Below are 13,778 nucleotides of genomic sequence, written 5' to 3'. Positions count from 1 at the left end.
AAGGATGGTTTGGAGTAATATTCTACTCTAAAATCTTCCAATGTAGACCTAAAAGGTTGATCTGATGGTATATTCTACCCAACATCCTGGAACATTTACCTAAAAGGTTGGTTTAATGGTATATTCCCAGAAAAACCCTTGAACATCAGGCCTAATGGTATATTCCACCCAAAATACTTGTACATATACCAAGAAGTCAGTGTAAAGGAAATGTAGACCTAAAAGGATTGTTTAAAGGAATATTTAAATGATTATTTTCATTATTTAATAGTCTGTTATCAGTCAAAACCCTGGCAAACTTATTTTCTTCAGTTTTTTAGTGGAAGTCACAAATAAAGGAGCTCTTGGTTTTTCCCGGCGTTAGTGAGTCAAAAGCTGCTGTTTCAACACAGACATGTTCACATACATCCACAAACCTCTCAGCACTCAAACACCCACAGACAGGAGGCCGGCTGGATCGAGGCTCGGCGGCGTCCTCAGACCCACGAGTCGGAGAGTCGCTGAACTTGTTGGTCCGGTTTGAAGGCCTCCGTGTGGTCCAGTAGAAGTCCACGTAGTCGATGTTGGCTTTGAACCACAGCGACTGGCCGCCATCAGGTGGACCGGCTCGTCCTCGTAGGACTCCTCCTGTAGCCTTGAGGGAACCACAGGAACATTCAGTAGCTGTTGGAGTTCTTCCTGTCAGGCTCGTGGTAGAACGGCTCTGAAGAATCTTGTACTTGTCTTATCTGGAACAATCTAACAGCCTAAACTGTCAACAGCGGTGTAAAGAAGCAAACACAGGCATAGATTAGGACTCAAACTCGATTTATTTTAGAAAACAAATCAGCTTAGAGGCATTTGTTCACACGTGGCTTAATAGGAGGCCGTCCAATCAGATTTGAGGTCTTCATTCTGTAGGTTGTTTGTTCGGTGAGACTCTTGGACCTCCATCAGCTGACGTGGATGTTTGATAGTCTTCCTCTCTAGTGCCAGATGATTCATCCATGAATTCAGCAGCTACAGACTGAAATGAAGCTCATGCTGCCGTTATTGAATTCCTGTTCCAGATCAAATGTTCAGAGCTCACCTTGAATGCAGCCGTCTGCTGTCTGATAGTTTTTCTCATTGTAGTCTTCAATAAAGTCTTTTTCCTCATGTCAGGATGTGGTGAGACTCTTTCTCAGTCTCTGCAGACGTCCCTCATTGTGCATCTCCAGAGAAGAAACAGAAAAACTGGTCACTGCTTCAGCATCAAACGCTCTCCAGCATTGAGAGTGTTTTAGGAATTCATTCATTGTGTTGTGAACTTTGAAGGAGCAGAAACTTTAAAGCTGCCAAAGATATGAGTTCCAACTCTGGATGTTTTAGGAAATGAAGTTCATCAAATGAACACTTGATTTTTGCTGATAACTCTCATTAAATTACTGAAGAAATCCAACATAAAAACTTGTAAACTCTCAGGCAGCGTTTGTTAAAGTTTGTCTATAATTCTATCATCATGTTCTGGAACCAGGACTCTGCAGAAGTTCCTTCAAACAGATACTTGTGTGTTTCTATTTAAGGCCTCAGGTTTGAACGTACAGCAGAGGATTAGAAATGAGTGATTTTAATATTTAAATCAGTCCAGTAAATGTTTGGAGTAAAAATGATTCAAATTTTGATTTAGAGAGATTTGTGTCAAATAATATTGTAGATTCTCACTTAAATATATACAAATTTGTTCAGTGTATTTACATTTTATGAAATATTTGATTTCTTAATCTCAATACTGTAGAGTCTGACCCTAAATATTATAATAATGATGGAAATTTAAATAATATTGTAGTGCAGAGTCATAAACTTTAATCAGCTAAACTTACATAATAAATATCACTGTGCAATCTTAACCTGAACATTTATATTGAGGTAAATTCACATAAATCATGATATTCTAGAGTCTTAACTGGAATATTTCTCACATGAATCTTTTTGTATTGTGCTGATAAACAACAATAACCTGACTTTCAGATAATATTTATTGTCTGTGATTGTGAGACTAAATTCCTCCACATTCTATAACTTTACCTGCAGCAGCTGTAGGAATAAATAAAAATAAAATCTGTTCATTTCCACATTATGCACATTTATTTATTCTTAATATCTCAGACTGAACGGTAGCTGGCAGTAAAGACAAACTCATCTGCTGGACTGAATTTCCCAAAATGAAACATGGACTGAATTTAACACTCATGTATCCATGGCAACGCTAAAGTTTCTGCTTCTTACCAAAGTTCACAACACAAGTAAAGATTTTAATGTAAAACTTCAGGGATGACAGCTGACCATTAGAATTCTGATCAATACTTCATGATCAATATCAGGACAGATGTTACAATTCCAGCTGTTACATTAGACTGCAGCTATTCAGCTAGTTATTGAGTTAGAAAAGCTGCTTTGAGCTGCAACATTACGGTCTGACAATCCAACACCATCACAGTTTTCATCTGGTTGTTTTGCTCCAACATGCTGTGAAGTTCAGTTTTTACCTGAATCAATACAGAGATTCTATTTCCAACCAAGACTGGAATAAAAATTAGAATGTTATGAGGTTATTAATACAACTAGATCCTTTCAGATGGAAGGATTTACTTCTAAGTTCTAATTCAAGTTTCAGTTGGAGCACATTGCATTCACAAAGAAAAACAGCGATACCTTCATAGCAACATTTAATAAACCTAAAGCTTCCCTGTTGGCACATTGGTGGAGTTTGTTACTGAGCATCTGAACCTTAAATCCAGTGAGACGACCATCTTCAGTCCAGGCCAGTCAGAGAACTTCAAGACCTTCCATCAGCTGGACCAGATGTGGCATCATCTCCCTCTGAACATCTGGATGACAGGAGAAAAGACAGAAATCAAACAGATGATAGAAATACAATTTATTCACTTTCATCATTTTATAAAAGTAGCATAAACTTTATTAAAACTTGACATCAGTAATGAAAGTAAATGTTTTTATCTCATGTTGAAGCTAAATTTAAAGTCAATTTTAATGACAGTTTATCCTGAGAGGAGTGAGAATGGAGCTTTTCTTTCCTTTTTAGAATATTCACTCAAAATATTCTGTTTATTATTGGCTTTAGAAGCATTTTTCTTTATTTTTAGATACCTCAGACTGATGCACTTTGCTGGTTTGCAGATAATTTCAAGTACAGTGATAATAAAGATCTTCTATATAACATATTTTGCTAAAACAAGAACTGCAAACCTTCTCAACCATCTCTGTCTGCAAAATTCCAACTGTGACAAAGAATTATCTGATGTAGTTATTAGAACCTTTAATGAACCAGCCCTGGAATTAATAAAAATCTGTGTATGGATATGATTTTCTCTGATGGGACCACTAAAACTGCATACAGTAGAGTAAATCTCTTCTGCACTGCACACATACTACACTTTTGTATAACTCTGGATGTCAGAGTAAAGGCAGACAGATCCACCGATCAGCCACAACATTCTGACCACTGACAGCTGAAGAGAACAACATCCATCATCTTGTTCTAATGTAACGTTCTGCTGGGAAACCTTGATGTTCATGTGGATGTTTGACATGTACCACCACCTAAACACTGCAGGACAAACAACCCCCTAGTCTCCATGGCAACAGCAGTCCTTGATGCCAGCTGCCACCCTCAGCAGGACAAATTAAAACTGCTCAGGAGTGGTCCGAGGAACACGACAGAGCTAAGCTGTTCACCTGGGTTCCACACTCCCCACATCCAGATCTGATTGAGCATCTGTGGGATGGTCCAGGATCAGCCTGGTCTAGGTAGGACCCACCTTGCAACCCACAGGACCCACAGAATCCACAGGACATCCCAGAGGTTCTGATGAACCACTGGGTCAGAGGAGTTTTAGCAGCATAAAGGGACCAACACAGTATTAGTCAGGTGGTCAGAATGTTATACTGTTATATTGTCATGCTGATTATATGATCAGTAAATGTTACCATCAATTATAACGTCCACATTGATCAGGGAAAAACAAACTATCAGTTCATTCAGAAACTGTGGGGTTAAACCTAAAAACACAGACCTCAACAGCAGTTTGTTTCAAAGCAGAACACCAGCCGGTTTTCACTAAACAAGCTTTCAGAGCAACAATTAAATGACAGTTTTGTTCTCATTAAGTTCACAGTCAGTCAAAAATAATGTATACACACATCAGGAAAAGAACATTTTTTATAGATATTTCATTTGTATAAGTACTTCTACACATATAGATTCCTCTTTCAAAGTTTGATCAAATCATAAAAAACTCTGTGTCCTGTTGTACGATGTTTTCCCAACAGATGGCGCTACTCTCATGAATGGAGCATCAACAAGTGACGTCTACAACACAACAGAAATGTCTGGAAGCCAGTGGCCACCACTTTGAGCACCTCTTGTAATTGTAGAGGCCAAAGATAACTTTTATTAACCTCGTGATGTCTGAATAAATTTGGCATTGAAATATTTATGCAAGTTTTTCTTTTCCTGATGTGTGTAAACATTATTTTGGCTGACTCTGTATAATGGGTTTCTGACAGGTCACCAGGCAACATCTTTTTATAATAATGACAAACATACCTACATTCTACAGGAGTGATTTTCCTCATGTGCAGGTAAAGATGTGTGAGGAGCTTAGAGATGACAGGAGCAGGAGTCATCCTCACTAATTCAACTTCCACCTAGAAACAGAAAGACCACAAACAAACACACTGATAGACTCTCAAACGTTCAACCTCACAGCCTCAAAATATCTGTTTAGGAAGTGGTGTGTTTCTAAATTCTGCTGAAAGCACTGACAGACATTCTCTTACAAGGTTGTGTAAAAAGCAGCCTGTCCTCTGAGCTACTGAGAAATCTTCCTGAACAAAGTTTCTACTTGTAAATCAGCTCAACAAAAACTAAAGCCTCAGTCAGAGATAACAGGTATCACAAATTATAAACAACTTTCTTTGTTAACTCAGACTTTCTGCTTCAACTTCACATAAAAAGGGGAGTTTAACTCATCAGGTGACTGAAAATGAACAGCTTGTGCAGTTCTAGATCCAAAAGTAGGATGTTTGAATTCATGTTTTACTACAAATACATGCAATAATAAATAAATAAATACAATGGTTGGTTGTTAGTTTATTCACTATTAATGTCGCTTTATATACTGGATTGAACTTGAGCAGTGGAAGAGAGAAGGAATTTAATGAAATTATGGAGATTCAGAGAGGTAATGTTGCGCAATGTTAAGTTAAGCGGGGTTTAATTCAAACCAGCTGAATGTTAAACTTCAGTGCAGCTGAACGGGTTTCAGTTAACCTTAAAGTAAAATAACTTTTTTAAAAGCTAAAATACACAGCAGAGAAATACAGGTTGAGAAGTTCGTTCTAATCATGATGGACATGCAGCAACTAACACAGGTGTTCAGCGGTAAGTTAGCCACCTGTGTTAATTAGCCCGCTAGCTAACTTAGCCGCTTAGCTAGCTAACGCGTCCGGACCAACTGCTCAAACACGACAAAACACAACTCTTCACAAGTCGCTGACTTAACATACAATAAAACAACGCCTCTGGTTAGAAGTATTTATATTCTTACCGTGTTTTATTCCAAAAACAAAGTCAACAGCAGCCAGAGATGCTACCATACAGAGAAGACGAGATACGCTAGCGCGTTGTCTTCCATATTATCTATGGTCTGACCAATCACTGCTCTCTGGCTCCGCCCTCTGAGAATCTTGTTGTCGTTTGGCTCCACACGTGCTGATGACCACTTCCGGTCTCAGAAAATGAAAAAACGGACATTTTTTTCGTTTCTCTTACTGATTTTATTTTTTGTTATTCTACATATAAAATGAAAATCAAAGCATTTTTAAAATTTCGTATATCCCTTTTTGATCATGATAAGGAAAAATGCCTTGCATTTCAATTTTATTTTTTGTATTTTAAAACGAAAATCAAATAGCCACTCGTTTTTTGTTTTTCAATACCCGTTTCAGAACGGAAAATCCAATTGCCAAAATATACACGGACCATTAACCTTGATTGCACACACTTATGTAAACCTCTGCCTGTGTAAACCCCATATTTTCCTGTCAGCGGTGTCTTCAATAGAGTGACCAAATGACTCGGACAGGATGGCAGAAAATAAATATCTTCTTTTGTTCTCTTTAGTTTCATTCTAACATACACACTTGCATGCAAACACACTCACGCATATACACATTCAGCACAAACAGTACATTCTAGTCTTTGATAAGTTAATTCTTATTGCAGATGTTAGAATATTAAGGCCTTAAATTTTTACATTTCAAAAATGTCTGGGAACAGGTTACGTCTGACATCAACTTGGAATCGGTGTGGCAACATCTGAGACATTAAATAATAATTACTGTTATTTTCAGAAGAATTTATAAAGTAACTCCTAGTGAGAAACAAGTTGAGGAGGTGATATGTTGGAGAGTCACTCGGCGACTTCAACATAGTTGGCCGGGTAGAAGCCCTCCTTCCCCCCGCTCAGGACTCCTCGACACCAGCCTTGGTCGTCCTCCTCCTCTACCTTCAGGAACACTTCACCTGGCAACAGAAACAATAACAATCAGCTGGAGGAGGACAAAATCGCAACTGAAAAAACTGTTAAAATTGACATGAGTAAACACATTCACATAACCAGCAACCTTGTTTCAATAATAAGTTTGTGTATGATAATATGCAAATTGGTGGAATGATTTTTAACATTGGAGTCTGTTTTTCAGGCATCTTGCTCGTTGTTTGTCACTATAAAATAACCACTGTGGATGGCATAGATACTGTAGCTGTGAGCAGATCCAAGTATGTTACAAAAGTGCACTAATATGTAGTTTCTGCCCTGACCAGGCTCCAAACAAACCAAACAATCTCCAACTTCTCTCACTATTATATGAGTTAGAATCCAAATAGTCACTAGTTTGGATGATGTTTTGGAAAGTGTTTTGCCTTCAGGTGGTGTATTGGCCTTAATTGACAGTGATGGTTGCGGTTTGCTAAAATTCACCCTAAGCCTCCTCTAGTTGCCTAGATATGGGTTTTCTGGCTCTAAAAACATTGGCTGGAAGCCACGCAGTAAATCTAGGCTTCAAAATTCCTTACAGAATCCTCGCAGATGTTAGAGTATGTCCCATTTCTCTACAGTTAAGATTTAAATGCTCCAGAGAATCTAACCAAACGAAAGAGGCATTTAAAAAAGTACTCTCACGGAGAAAATATACAACCTGTTCTCATCCCCACGATGTCAAGTACTGACATTTTGTTAAAGCTGCCGGTGTCATAGAGATGCATCCAAGATATTCTCTGTGCCAATTCCATCAATATTAAATCCTGATAGATGTAAAGGAGTTTTAACAGTTTAAAACAGTCTCGTAAGAAGGTTGAAGGGCCAGAGACAGCATTAGTGACAGGATTTTCAAACAGGAGACCTTTATTTTTCCTCTGAGTTTTCAATTATTTTGTGGCTATAGTCTTGTTTTTACTAATGGTTTGGTTACGATAAGAGTTCGGTTGAGGAAAAGATCATGGTTTTGGGATAAAATGGATGGTTTCACAGAATTAAACAATGCTAGAAGGCAACTTCTCGCCCTAACGAAAAGAAACAATAGTGACAACACCTGAGGAGAACATCTGGCTATTGACTCGCTGTTTATTTCTTACATTTAAAATTTTTTATAGGTGTATCGGACTAACTTGTGCATTGAAAAATGATACTACGCAGTGCTAAGTGTGTTCAAATGTGATAGCAAAGCATCACAAAGCAGCATTATATGACAAAATAGTCAGTGACACGAGACTCAAATATCTCTTCTCAAGCAGTTTGAAGATAAATTTAGGTCTTTGCAGAAAGGGAGTGATGTTAGAGGTATGACATGGAACATTTCCACATTAAAATGTTAAAAAAAAAAATCACTCAACTCGAGTTTTATTTCATTGACTAATTTCCTTATTCCAAATGTTTTCCAACAGTGTTAAAATCCAAAAAATCCATAATTTTAATCTAATGTCATGATGTGTTTCAGAAGTTCTGTTAGGGAAAAAAAGTTATTTTCAAACTCAACAATGCAAAACAATAATAATTTTTTTATTTTTTTTCAAATTTGCTTTTACACTGAGAACAAAATAACATCATCATATCACACTTTATGTGTCACCTGCTTTAAAGGACAGCTCATCACCCTCCTCTCCCACGTAGTCGTACAGAGCTCGCACCTTCACACCTCCAATCATCACACTAACAGGAGAAAACATGTCAAATTCCACAAATACTTAAGCTAGACTGTGTACTGCTCAGCTCTGGTTTATTCTTACTTATTCGTTAATTAATGTGATATTCTGTAATAAACACAGCACCCAGGATAACTTACGGTCGGCTGTCCTTTCTTTTCTGGTCTCTTTTCTTTCTTTTTAGCTTCTTTACTGGTGGGACCCATTCCTGAAGGAAGTGGAAAAACATAATCCAGCCAACACATAGGTGCATGAGCACACACTGTATATCATTATTACAAGCAATACATGAAAAAGTCATGTTTTTGTCTGTTGTTTCTTGTCATATCTTTGTCATTCGAGTTTGAGATTTTTCTGCATGTACAAACTTTGTACATACCTCAATCTTTGGCCAGTCGGTGGGCATGCCTGGACCATGATTGTTCTTCCACCATTTGAGATCATCTTGCTCATCGATGGACATCAGGGTGTTGTGGAGTTCACTGTAAACTGCCTTCACACTGACACAAGGACACAAAGCAGTGGATGTACAACACTTACACCGTCTTACCCCAGTAATTTATACACTAAATATGGACACAAGCAAACACTGAGGCGGCTGCTCACCTCTCGTTGTTGGTGATGTCCAGATGTCTGTGAATGGAGAGGAAGGCTTGCTTCAGGAAGCTGATCCTCTTCCTCTCCTCCTCCTGCGACTGTTCAAAAATGGCCTCCATCTCCTCCATGTAGCGAGGCGTGTAGGACGACACGTCCTCCAGAACTTTCTCATATCGCTCTCTGGCCTGCAGGCAGCTCAGGACAAAGCATTTTATGATGAGAAGTTGTGTACGCGCCACAGGAAGAAGCTCTGCTGTGTTTCTTTAATGGAGGATTTGATATGCATAAATCATCTGCTGCTCTCTGCTGTTCCCATGCTGGAATCCATAAACACAGAGCAGAGCAACAATAACGCATCTCCATACAAGGGAGCTGCTTGGAACAGAAACCTAAGGCTGATGCTTGTGTTTAGAGTCGATACATTCTTAACTGAATAAATATCAGCACATGCAGCAAGTCGACAAAACTTTCTTGGAATGCGACACGAACTGTCACATGTGTCGAATTAGGAGGGAGGAAGTTATGGGATGAATGCATCCCTTCTTCAGCATGCATGACTGACTTGGAGTGAAGTGCTGCAGTGTGTTTTCACATCTCTCCTCACCTTTTCCTTCTCCTCTGTGGCGTTTTCTCTGGCTTCTGTGAACTTCTGCTTTTTCTCCGGAGTCATCTCGGAGTTTTCGTTTGCTTGCTTCTCTTTGTCAAGGGCTGCTTGCTCCTTCTGACAGGACTTGTGGTACGAAACTCGGACCTTCTCCAGCTGTTGAAGGCACATTTGTGTATATATGTTAATAGATAACTTTGCATTTTGGGAAATATGCTTGCCTTATGAGATTTAGATTGAAAAAAGCTGGAAACAGTGGAACACAGCTAGCCTTATTCTTTCAAAAAGCACAAAAAAAAAAATAATAAGCATACCAGAACAGCTTTAGCTCATTATTTATCACGTTATATCATGTTCATTTAAAAAAAAAAGGAGAAAAAACTCAGTAAATGTTACACTTCCTGGAATCTTAATTGTCCAAGAAATAGTCTGGCACATAGCTTCTCATAACACCACAAAAGGCTTCATTTTACATAGGACTGCACCTTTTCATACATTGTTACCATATTTTCTGTCTTTTTTGCAGCCAAGAATGCAACTTTCTTTAATCAAAACTTTCCAGCAGGAGGTGTGTATAAAAAGAAGTCCCTGTGTACCCCAGCTCTTATTACCCATGCAAGCAGCCTAATATAAGAACAGGTACAAAATTATACAACATAACAGAATGACTGAGAAAAAAAAGAAATGGAGAATGAAACTTGACCAAAAACAGTAATGCTCTCATACCCCTGTTACATCACTCATGCATCACTTGACTGCGTTTTGCCAGACGGAGTTTTGTTTTCACTCTTTCCCTCAAAGATAAACTGTTGGTCAACTTAAATTGCTTTAATTGATTTCTAACATTTGTTTTTTAGTACTATATTTCATCTGTGAAATATTTGAATTCTCTCTCATTTTACTCTCATGTTATATGCACTTTCAATAGATAGAGAAAATATACAGTTTAGGATACTAGTTTGTGTCTCTGTAGCTTCAGACCACTGGCAAGGAGCTCCTGTTAAAACCACACCACAAGGAATCAAGAAACATGGTGTAACGTGTGAATCTTTTGGACAGATTCCAGCTGTTTCCCTGTTTCTTTCAGCTCAGTGTTTGTGTTCAGCTTAGCTAAGTGGCTGCTGAAGAGAAAATTGGTCCCACAAATTACTGGCACTTAAGGTTTTTAAATGTATGTTGCAGGTTTCATCAGTGGGAGCTTGCAAATTCCATTCGCTAATAAAGAGAAGCGAGCATAAACGTTAATGAAATGTGTGCTGCACCTTTGCCAGCTTTTTGGACCAGGGTTTCTGCGCACGTGAGAAACTCGTGTTGTTTTCGTGGCTCTCCCTGAAGCCGCAAAAGATTTTCTTCGGAAACGTCTCTTTCTGCCAGGTCTTCACCCGTTCTCCCTCCTCTGCGATGAGCGACTGGGAGATGGAGGAATGGAGGGCGGACAGGCGCTCGGTGGAGGTGAAGAAACACTGCCACGCCTTCATGAGGGAGCCATAAAGTGGCCCTGGGGAAGCAAGGGGGTGAAAAGAAAAAGAGAGGCTGAGGAATGAAATAACACAGAGCACATAGGTGAATCATGGAACCAATAGGGAAATAATGACCTCAGTTTGTGCATGGGAAAATTTCAAACAGGTGCTCTCATTTATTAAGAATTTGAGATGTAATTTTAACTTAATGCTAGCTGAGGTGCTGAAAAAGGCTACGGACTACATCTGGTTTTAGGCCAACATGGCTCCCCCATCATGCAGCTTCTCGTACTCACTAGAATCCACTACGGACTTCCACTTGCTGCTCCACTGGCTGAGCTGCTGGGCGTACTGTTTTTCTACTTTTGCCCTCTCGATGAGGCAGGCCACTATGTCGTTACATGCCTGGAAGGACTGCTCAGTTCGGTGCACTGTACGCACATAATTCCCTGGCTGAGAGGAGAGGAGGAAAGACAGTGATGAGAGAAAAGAATAGCCGCCTTTCACAGACACACACACTGCTGGATTAACTGAGGTGGCAGTTTTCTTAGATGTGATCACAAATATAATCCTCACCATCCAGAAGCTCTGCTTCCTGGCATCCTCAGGCGGCTCTTTGGGGAGGCTCGCCATTGTTGGGAATGCGTCTGTCTCAGAAAGCAAAAGACATATGTTAAACCAGAAAGCTGCGAGACTGGTTTTAAAATGAATGACAAGAAAGGAAAGACAGTTTTCATTGGCAGACAGTTGACTTTCATTATCATGCAACAGGCTGGACGTCCGCAGATACAACAGAGCTTGTAAACAAACCAATGCGCGGCTGACATGTCTGACAGAAAATAACTTGTATGCAGTGGCTTATTGCCACCACAACTTATCCTGACAAGGTGTTCTTTACACTGTACGACACCCAGACAGCCCAGGCCCCCCTGCGTGAGTAGGGGGAGTGTCGTTCCAGTGGCAGACTGGAATTCACAGGGGTGGGATCTGCCAGCAGGAATAGAACAGCTGCTCCAGCATTCTTCCTGTTGCCTTCCCAAAATAAACAGCAGAGAAAGGTCATCTTTCCCTTTGCTCTGCTTCATACAAGGCCTATTAGAACCAACCGTCTCCCACTCTGACTCCTCCTGCCATTCAATCGACAGATCACAACCACAAGAGTGCAACAGGGGCAGATTTCTGATCTGGCTGCAAATGTAAGATTTCATTGGGATAAACTGTCCACATTGCAGACATTATTTGCACAGTATCAAGGCACATGAGGCAGAGACACTGGAGGGAAATTGAAAAACAGGGTAGATGCACGCACAAACATGTAAAGGACAGTCACATTCTGGTCGATTTCTGTTTGAGTAACATGTTATTATTACTCGGCTGACTAATATGAAAGTGACTAACCACACCTCATCACAAGACTGAGCATGACCAAGAGTCTGGCTCATCTAGCAGCTTCTTTCCCTCCATTAGCTGGTCTTATCATGCTTTTTCACCCTTTCTGCGAATGGAAAGATGATGGAAAGTCCCCGAAGAGTAACTTTTAGACGAGTCCATGCAGTGGAAACGAAGAGAAGCGAGCAAGTCTGAAACAGGACAGCAGCTTCATTTGATCACAAAGACACATTCATATCAAAGTGCTTTAATTCTTAAAAAACTCAAGCCAAAATAAAAAGCAAAAAAGTGGCAGCAGAGCAGTCATGCCTGGGAGCGACCAGCACTTACATTTCCCTCTGAATCACCAGTGATTACTCAAGTGACCACTTGTTACTGTAGTTCAAGGGCTGCTGAGGATTTCTCTCCATGCCCGTCTCCCCCTCTCCCAGAGCGCCTCTCTTCCTCTAACACATGCTTCTCTCCCTCTCTCCCTCTCTCCCTGACCCAATTTTCCCTTGGCATTTAAAGTTATACACACACACGTTGTTGATCTAAAAGTGGGCGTGAGACACTCTGACAATTCAAGCCAGCAGCAAAGAAAAAAAAAAAGAAGTTAAATAAATCAGAGCATTTGCATGGCAATCACCCCAACGCTAATTGGCTCCAGGGCAAACAAAGTAGGAGGAAGAAAACTCACCTTTCTTGTTCTCCTCCCCCCGTCAGCTGTGGTTCTAGCTCGCTGTCATACCAGGATGGACGCTTCTTCCTCTTTTCTCTCCCGGTCCTTCACTTTAACCCCATCCTCTGCTGCTTTAACTCACTGGCTTCCTCCCTATCAGCTCCCTGTGACTATCACCCTCTCACTTTGTCTCCACTCTGTTATTAGGAAAACAGCTGGAGGAATCCCCCTCCTTCCCTTGGCCTGCCTGCCTGCCTGCCTGCCCGTCCCTCCCGCCCTCTGTCTCTCTCAATATGGTGCTAATGAGATGCTGAAGCTTCATTTCGACTGCTCACTGGTCACAGAATCGTGTCAGTGTGGCACACAGTCATGTGAGCTTATTAGTGAGAGTGTGCGACAGCAGGGGGGGGAGTGTCCCGTGAACTGCCACATTAGCCCCCTGCCCCTCTCTGACCTGCCATCCTCTCAGCTCAGGCCTAGAGAGAGTACAGCATGTTGTTCACCCACACACTGTTTGCTTACTCTGCTCTGTACTCTTCTGGATGCAGGCCAGAAGTTAAAGAAGAACGCCGGTGTCATCCAGAGTTACCGTCTATTTACTGCTGTCTGCTCTCACTGAGGCTCTGTGGGCTGCTGGGTGCAACAGAAACAGGTTGTGAGCACAAAACTGACATTTCACCTTTTGAAGTCACATGGAGAAAGTTTTCCCGATTGTGTTTTTGCTCAACCAGCAGTTACACACTGTAAAAAAAATACTGGAAAACAACTCTCAAAATCTGGCAGCAACAGTGCCAGAAAAAATATATTAAAAAACAAGGGAGC

At 40.4% G+C, this 13,778-nt stretch overlaps 1 protein-coding gene and 1 long non-coding RNA gene across 3 annotated transcripts; both read right to left on the bottom strand.

Moving 5' to 3' along the window:
* Positions 1–786: 786 nt before the first annotated feature.
* Positions 787–4,574, bottom strand: LOC129347419 (uncharacterized). The gene is made up of 2 exons (XR_008599520.1): positions 3,718–4,574; positions 787–2,849 (listed from the first exon to the last, which is right to left on the bottom strand). It is a non-coding gene; the product is annotated as an uncharacterized LOC129347419 (long non-coding RNA).
* A 1,222-nt stretch (positions 4,575–5,796) lies between these two features.
* On the bottom strand, positions 5,797–13,176 carry LOC111582624 (protein kinase C and casein kinase substrate in neurons protein 3-like). Of its 2 annotated transcripts, none has more exons than XM_023291409.3 (10): positions 12,975–13,176; positions 11,483–11,553; positions 11,203–11,359; positions 10,709–10,944; positions 9,447–9,602; positions 8,852–9,027; positions 8,625–8,745; positions 8,386–8,453; positions 8,173–8,252; positions 5,797–6,568 (listed from the first exon to the last, which is right to left on the bottom strand). In XM_023291409.3, the coding sequence occupies exons 2-10, from the start codon at positions 11,537–11,539 to the stop codon at positions 6,456–6,458; spliced, it is 1,164 nt and encodes a 387-aa protein (XP_023147177.2). In that variant the 5' UTR covers positions 11,540–11,553; positions 12,975–13,176; the 3' UTR covers positions 5,797–6,455. The 2 variants fall into 2 exon arrangements, with proteins under 2 accessions (XP_023147177.2, XP_023147176.2); XM_023291408.3 differs by lacking the exon at positions 12,975–13,176 and adding an exon at positions 12,626–12,784.
* Positions 13,177–13,778: the final 602 nt, after the last annotated feature.

The sequence above is a fragment of the Amphiprion ocellaris genome, chromosome 18 (genome assembly GCF_022539595.1).
Source record: "Amphiprion ocellaris isolate individual 3 ecotype Okinawa chromosome 18, ASM2253959v1, whole genome shotgun sequence".
Taxonomy (NCBI): domain Eukaryota; kingdom Metazoa; phylum Chordata; class Actinopteri; family Pomacentridae; genus Amphiprion; species Amphiprion ocellaris.
This window is presented reverse-complemented; position numbering and strand designations above follow the sequence as displayed.

Excerpts from the sequence above, each read along its gene's own strand:
- LOC111582624 (XM_023291409.3), bottom strand. The coding sequence starts at position 11,539 with ATGGCGAGCCTCCCCAAAGAGCCGCCTGAGGATGCCAGGAAGCAGAGC. Across the intron at positions 10,945-11,202 it reads GAAGTCCGTAGTGGATTCTA|GGCCACTTTATGGCTCCCTC; the intron begins GTGAGTACGAGA and ends TTGCTTCCCCAG. Across the intron at positions 8,253-8,385 it reads AAAAGAAAGGACAGCCGACC|TGTGATGATTGGAGGTGTGA; the intron begins GTAAGTTATCCT and ends TTCTCCTGTTAG.